Below are 6,623 nucleotides of genomic sequence, written 5' to 3' on the forward strand. Positions count from 1 at the left end.
CTAGGAGAACTGATGACTGTGCATAAATCATCCACAAAATGTAACTGGCAGTTGGAACTAAACAAATGGTAACAACCACCGGCATTCACATTTCGTGGAAAGTCGAAGACCAGTCATCAGTTACATTGTGTACTAATAATATGCGTCTAGTGGCACTGATAACTGGGATTAAACCATCCATGAAATGCATCTGGCTGCTTGAACTTAACGCATAAACACAATCTATCCCTTCCAAATTAAAGTTAATTAATCAACTGCCCGGAACAAACCCAGATTAAAATTTTGAATTTAACTTGATTTAATGAATTTTTAAATTTGTAAGTAATTTTCTTTCTCTGCTTGTCTTATAGTAATTTCAGATATGACCCTGCCAACTGGTTTTGATTCAAATTTCGATTATTTTAAGCAAACAGTCGAATTTCTTAGCCAGTATTCATGGATCTATCAGGAGGCAAATACATGTTTTGTAAAAGCAAATATTTTGGAAAAGATGCCAATGGAATTTCAAGAATATTTCCAAAATATCTCATTGGAGGATCTGAATCAGTTTCCCCAAGTTCAACAACCTATGGCCAATCAAAACCTACCATTCTCCATAAAAGAATTTCGTCAACAGTTAAGTGCTTTAATACCCGCTGAAGCTTTTTTAGAACCATTTTCATGGGAAAAGTCAAAAGACATAAAAATGGAAAATTTCAAGAAAATGAATTTAAAAAAACGCCATGAAATTCAAAGACTGGCCAGTCTGATACAAAAACAATTAAAGGAATTGCCAAAGTGTGTGCTCATAGACTTTGGTTGTGGTTTGGGCTATCTGAGTGAAATGCTGTATAAACTTAATGAAAATTTTTTAATTGTGGGTTTAGAATCCGATACATATCGAGTGGAAACAGCCCAGCAGCGTTTAAAGTCCTACCTGCCAAAAGCTCAACATTCCATACGTTATTTTGAGGAATATATAACAGAGAGATCAAAAGATTTTATTATCAAATGTGTCGAAGAGTTGCTGCCAAACAGTAATGAACAGAAAGTTGATGAAGTTCCCAAGACTGAAGCCCACATGGCCATAATTGGTTTACATGCATGTGCTGATCTAACTATTACTTCCATCAAACTATTCCTAGCAATGCCTTATGTAAGGCAGCTGATAATAATGCCTTGCTGCTATCATAAAATGGAATTATGTCCAAAGACTTTACAATTCACCAACTTTCCCCTGAGTCGTTGTTTGAAAGAGTTGGTGGCAAAAGACAAAAATTATGTCAACTTTTTAAATCGTCCATTTTTACGCTTGGCCTGCCAACAAACCCTTAAGAGATGGCAAAAATGCTCAAGGGATGAGCATACGCTACATGGTCGAGAAATGTTCCTAAGAGCCTTAGCAGATGCTTTGGCAAATAAAGATTCCCAAGTTGTTATTAAATCTAAGCAGAAATTCGAAATGCCGTCATCCCTTAAAGAATGTGATTTCGATAGATTTAGCCGTTTGTATCATTTACAATCGAATGTGGATGCTGCTGCGGTCAGAGTGGAATGGTCAGACGAGCAACGAAAAGAATTTCACACAATATTGCAACGTTATCCAAATGGAGATATGCTGGCTGAAGGTTTAACATGCTTACAAACATCAATGCAGGTAAACAGGGGGAAAACAATCAAAAACTTTTAAAGTTCAGACTGATCGGGGGTCAAAAGTGCATTTCACATAGCAAATTGACTTTTAGGTTATTCCACTTATAATGAAATTTTATGACGAACACTTGTAGAATATTTTTAACTGCTACATAACCAATTTTTTTAGGAGGCCAACCTATCGCAGACGTTAGCATTTCCACTTATCACGCCGAACGTGTGAGGTACTTTGCCATGCACAAACTTCTCCCCAAAGAGGTGTCACTCTGCGGCACGCCGTTCGGACTTCGCTATAAAACAGGTCCCTTATCATTGACCTTAAAATTGAAAGGGACAGCACTCATTTGTTTGTGAGAAGTTTGCCCCAGTTCCTTAATGGAATCTTCATGGGCAAATTTGCATTTACATAACCATTTAAAAAAAATTTTAAACCCTTTGGAAAAGGATTAGAAGAAATTTTTGCCAAATATGTTCCAGTTAGTGAAATACCATCCTACGAAAATAGTATTTGCATATCGCTTGACTAAACATTCTAAAAAGACTTTATTTCCGACCGATATTCTCATGATGTCCGATTTAGGAGTGTTTTCGGGGTGTCCCCTAGACACTAGGCCCTGAAAATAATATCAGCATCGTGCTCTTGCCTCAAATACTATTTATTTAAACACCATATAAATAGTAATTGGTTTAACTAAAGTTTATAGGATGAGTTGCCCCCCAAAAACTTGGCCCTAAAATTGGTTATCAAATTAATTTTCTAATCTCAAATTCCTTTCATTTGAGCCATATATTGGAATGGTCGGAAAATTTTTACACTTCGTTGGGGTTTTTGGGGAAAGAACGGTCCCCCAAATACATGGCCCCATAGTTGGGTGGGAGTGTAACACTAAACCATAAAAAAATATCAGCATCTTGCTCTATTCTTATGTATCTATATATCATTTATTTAAACCCCATATTGGCAGTGACCTCGAAATTAGATATGAAATTCCTTTTCTAATATTAAATATCTTTCATTTAAACCCCTTATTGCCAAAGACAGCAAATATGTCCAGTTTGGGGTATGGTATGCTTCCCAAAAACTATCAATACCGAGTTCCACTGTCTTAAAGACCCAAATTGTCTTGGTGAGCAAATACGTCCTATTTGAGGGTTCTTATGGTGGTGGGACGTCTCCTAGACAGTTGGTCCCAAATGTTGATTTCAGATTCGTATTCTACTTTCAAATACATTTTATTTGAGTCCCATATTATGGGATGGGACCGCCACTGAGTGACTCGGCCTTGAAAATATATATCAGATTCGTGTTCCACTCCAAAATACCTTTTATTTAAGCCCCATATTGCAATGGTCAGCAAATACTTCCTATATGGGTGGTGTTATGGGGATGGGTGGCCGCTTGGATACTTTCCCGAATATTGATATCACATTCGTGCTATACTCCCAAATCATTCGTTTGAGCCCCATATTGCTATGGTCTAAAATTTTTCCTCTTTGGGGAGGGATGGCCTCCTAAAAACTTGGTCCCACATTTGGATATCAGATTCGTATTTTACACTCAAGTAGCTTTTATTTAAGCCCCATATTGTCATTGTCAGTAAATAGGTCATGTTTAGGGGGTGTTTTGGGGAAGGTGTGGTCCCCCAGAAACTTGGTCACACATTTGGATATCAAATTCGTATTCTACTCGTAAATACCTTTCATTTAAGTCCCATATTTCCATGGTGGGTAAATATGTCCGATTTAGGGTTGTTTTGGGTGTTGGGGTGGTCCCCCAAACATTTGGTCCGACAATTGGATATCAAATACGTTTTCTAATCTTAAATGCATTTCATTTGACTCCCATATTGTCGTGATTGGTCTATATATATATATTGTAGGTTTTGGGGGTGAGGCGGCCCCCTCAGGTACCCCATCCGAAATTTGGATACCAACTTTTTGGTTTTTGGTTACTATAAAAGAGCACACAAAATGTCGCTTAAATCGCCCCACCTATCTCCGAGATCTGGAGTTTATGAAATTTAGACTAAGGGGAGGGTCCGCTCCCCCTTCAGATATCAAAAAATGTAGTACCCTATTTTCGCCACAGGATCATTTGCACCATCTGTGAAAATTTCAAGAAACCCGGTTCAGCCGTTTTTGAGTCTATAAGACACACACAAACTAACAAACAAACACAAATTTTTATATATAAGAAAAGAATAATGCCTTATCCACTTTTTTCTTTCTTTTCAGAAATTATGTGAGAATATTGTTCTATATGATCGTTTGTGTTATATGCAAGAGACTGCCTTGCTTTTAAATATAAAATTAAATGTACGCTATGAAAAGCTGATGGATGAAGAATTGTCACCACGTTGCTATGCATTAATAGCAGAAAAAACGTAGAGGCAGACTATAGACTTACATACATATTTCTAAAAAAAAGTTCCAAGCCAAAACAACGAAGGCTTAAAAAATAGTTAATTTACCTTTGCCGACGATATAACCAAGAACACCTAACAGCGGTGTTAATGTTTTCAATATTAATGCCGACGATTATGTATGGCGTTTTTCTGGGTGATCATTGAATATATTTACATAAGAAATTTTTATATTTGTAGTCTTACAATAATAACATATAAGAGTAACAACTATTGTTAATTGAAAATAGAATAAACTAAAACTTATTAAATAGATAATACTAAACATTTTGAGATAAAATTACCCACAGACATTCCCTTAAGGAACAGAGTGTAGTCCAAATTGTGAAATTGCCGCAATGAATGCATGCATTTACATTTTTCCTCCCAAAGCATTGAGAACTATTCTCTCCTTCATCTTTAACTCGCTCATTGCTATTCTTTCCTTCATCTCCAATTCTAAAATCTTCAGTCTTTCATTGCTATCGATTTCTCTTTGCCTTATTTCCATTTCTTGCTTGAATTTTGCTTTATCAAATTCTAGTCTTTCCTTTAGCAGCTTTAATTCTTCTTCCTTTAATAAATGCGCCATATCCAGTTTTACTTTCTTAAATTGCCTTAGAGTTTCTTGAGATTCTACAGAATTTGTTGTATGGATCTCTTCCTCGTTTGATATGCCTTCATTTAGGTAATCTCTTCTTGTAATATCTGTTTCTGCTGGCAACATATCCTCATTGGTATCGCTCAACATTTCCTCTTTAACAAAATCGCTGCTGCTGGTAGAGTTATCCAATATATAAGAGGATATATCGGCACGAGATGGATTTTCAAATAGTTCATCGAAATCATTATAGAAAGAGCACATTTTATATAACATATCTGTAAAAGTGAAGCAATTTCTTTCGGCATTAATTGGAAATTGAAATGATAAAAGAACAAATATTAACCTTGTACATTTTCTCCTGTATGCAATAGATTTGAACCTTGCGTCTCCAGCCATTGCTTAGCTTTGCCATAAGATATTCTCATATTTCTTACCTTAGCCCTTACCAACTTCCATTCGATATCGCTAATGCGATATTCCTCAATGAATTTCCTATAGAAAACCTGAGCTGTTGGTTTCTAAAAAGTGACGGAGTAAAAATTGCATTAATGTTAGGTGAAATTTGAAAATGTTGACTTTTTTTAGAAACTTTATAGTATTGAGATTATGACTATAAGTAGGCCGTACCTCAAAGTCTCTTATATTTGACTTAAGATAATCAATCAATGCCCGTTCTTCGGTCCGCTGCCATTTTCGTACAGGAGCTGTTCTCACTCGCATAGGCCTTCTCTCAGTCTAAAAAAGAAAAATGCATAAATAATAGTTAAAAGAAAATATATTTTTAATAATGAATACTATATTTTATAGCAGTGATGGGCACACTAATGTTTTGTGAATATTGCATTAAGCTCAGGTGCTTATATTTGTCGCACTGCGGCATGCCGTTCGGACTCGGCTATAAAAGTGACGCCCCTTATCATTGAGCTTAAACTTGAATCGGACTGCACTCATTGATATGTGAAAAGATTGCCCCTGTTACTTAGAGGAATGTTCATGGGCAAAATTTGCATTTTGCATACAAAAATGCTAACAAATGGCATGGATTTGGAACTTCATCTAAGGCACGAAGACAACTTGTTTAAGACTCCTTGCCATCGCATAATAAAATAATATCGAGCTTCTTCAATGAAAGACTTGGATTTTGAGTTAATAAAAAATTAGATAAAATAGGGAATAGTCTCCCCAAGTCCTTCATTGCCAAACGAGGTGTTAAGGGGAAAACCACTAAACCATCTCTAAGACATAAGTATAACTTAAAAAATACATATGTTCTTTCCCTTTTAGCTATTGTTGTCGCCACAGAATAGCGAAGTATAAGCAATCCTTGGCCTTGCTTGATCCCGGAACATATGTTGTGGGTATTGTTTCCCATTTTTGTGTGTCATTTAAGAAATCCCTCTATTTTATAACAATATTCATACGTCTATTTTTTTGAATATTCGATATTGGTCTATTGCTTTAAAACGTTTTTTTAAGGATTTGTATATTTACCAACCATTGTTTTTCCAACGTTTCTTTTTAATTATTTAATAAAACAACTGAACAAACTCCATTAATATTATATTTTTATGTTTACTCTCCGTCCATGGCCTATGTTATAAGTCATATTTTACTACTCTCCTATCCTATAGTTTGACTTAAATTTATGCGTTGGCAAATACAGTGTTGCCACTGTAAAAACATTATGGACCGCAATGGATTTAGATTCATTTCTTTGAACCTGCATACTTTGTTCAACAAATGTCGTTTTTTATTATAGTCCTATTGACTGTCGACATATCTCCTCGTTATTAAATGCCCTTACAATATTCAGAAAAGACGCCTTCAAAAAAGAGAATGCGAACAAAAATCTGTCATCTTAATACCGTCAATCCTATGGCAGCTGGTTATAGGTACCGGATTGATCCTATGAAGCTCTTCATCGGCAAGGGCCGCCGCCTCAGTGTATAACACACTGCTGCAACAACAACAACATCTTAATATCG

The 6,623-nt window shown here is 35.8% G+C and overlaps 2 protein-coding genes across 4 annotated transcripts; one reads left to right on the forward strand and one right to left on the reverse strand.

The window, feature by feature from the left end:
• The first annotated feature begins 187 nt into the window (after nucleotides 1–187).
• Nucleotides 188–4,298, forward strand: LOC106090790 (methyltransferase-like protein 25B). 2 transcript variants are annotated; one of them, XM_013257094.2, is made up of 3 exons: nucleotides 188–317; nucleotides 407–1,636; nucleotides 3,868–4,296. In XM_013257094.2, the coding sequence occupies exons 2-3, from the start codon at nucleotides 491–493 to the stop codon at nucleotides 4,018–4,020; spliced, it is 1,299 nt and encodes a 432-aa protein (XP_013112548.2). In that variant the 5' UTR covers nucleotides 188–317; nucleotides 407–490; the 3' UTR covers nucleotides 4,021–4,296. The 2 variants fall into 2 exon arrangements, with proteins under 2 accessions (XP_013112548.2, XP_013112547.2); XM_013257093.2 differs by lacking the exon at nucleotides 188–317 and having other exon boundaries at nucleotides 355–1,636; nucleotides 3,868–4,298.
• Nucleotides 4,191–6,261, reverse strand: LOC106090791 (uncharacterized). Of its 2 annotated transcripts, none has more exons than XM_013257096.2 (4): nucleotides 6,130–6,261; nucleotides 5,266–5,373; nucleotides 4,982–5,156; nucleotides 4,191–4,913 (listed from the first exon to the last, which is right to left on the reverse strand). In XM_013257096.2, the coding sequence occupies exons 2-4, from the start codon at nucleotides 5,356–5,358 to the stop codon at nucleotides 4,408–4,410; spliced, it is 774 nt and encodes a 257-aa protein (XP_013112550.2). In that variant the 5' UTR covers nucleotides 5,359–5,373; nucleotides 6,130–6,261; the 3' UTR covers nucleotides 4,191–4,407. The 2 variants fall into 2 exon arrangements, with proteins under 2 accessions (XP_013112550.2, XP_013112549.2); XM_013257095.2 differs by having other exon boundaries at nucleotides 4,192–4,913; nucleotides 6,134–6,261.
• Nucleotides 6,262–6,623: the final 362 nt, after the last annotated feature.

Source organism: Stomoxys calcitrans, chromosome 5 (genome assembly GCF_963082655.1).
Source record: "Stomoxys calcitrans chromosome 5, idStoCalc2.1, whole genome shotgun sequence".
NCBI classification, from domain to species: domain Eukaryota; kingdom Metazoa; phylum Arthropoda; class Insecta; order Diptera; family Muscidae; genus Stomoxys; species Stomoxys calcitrans.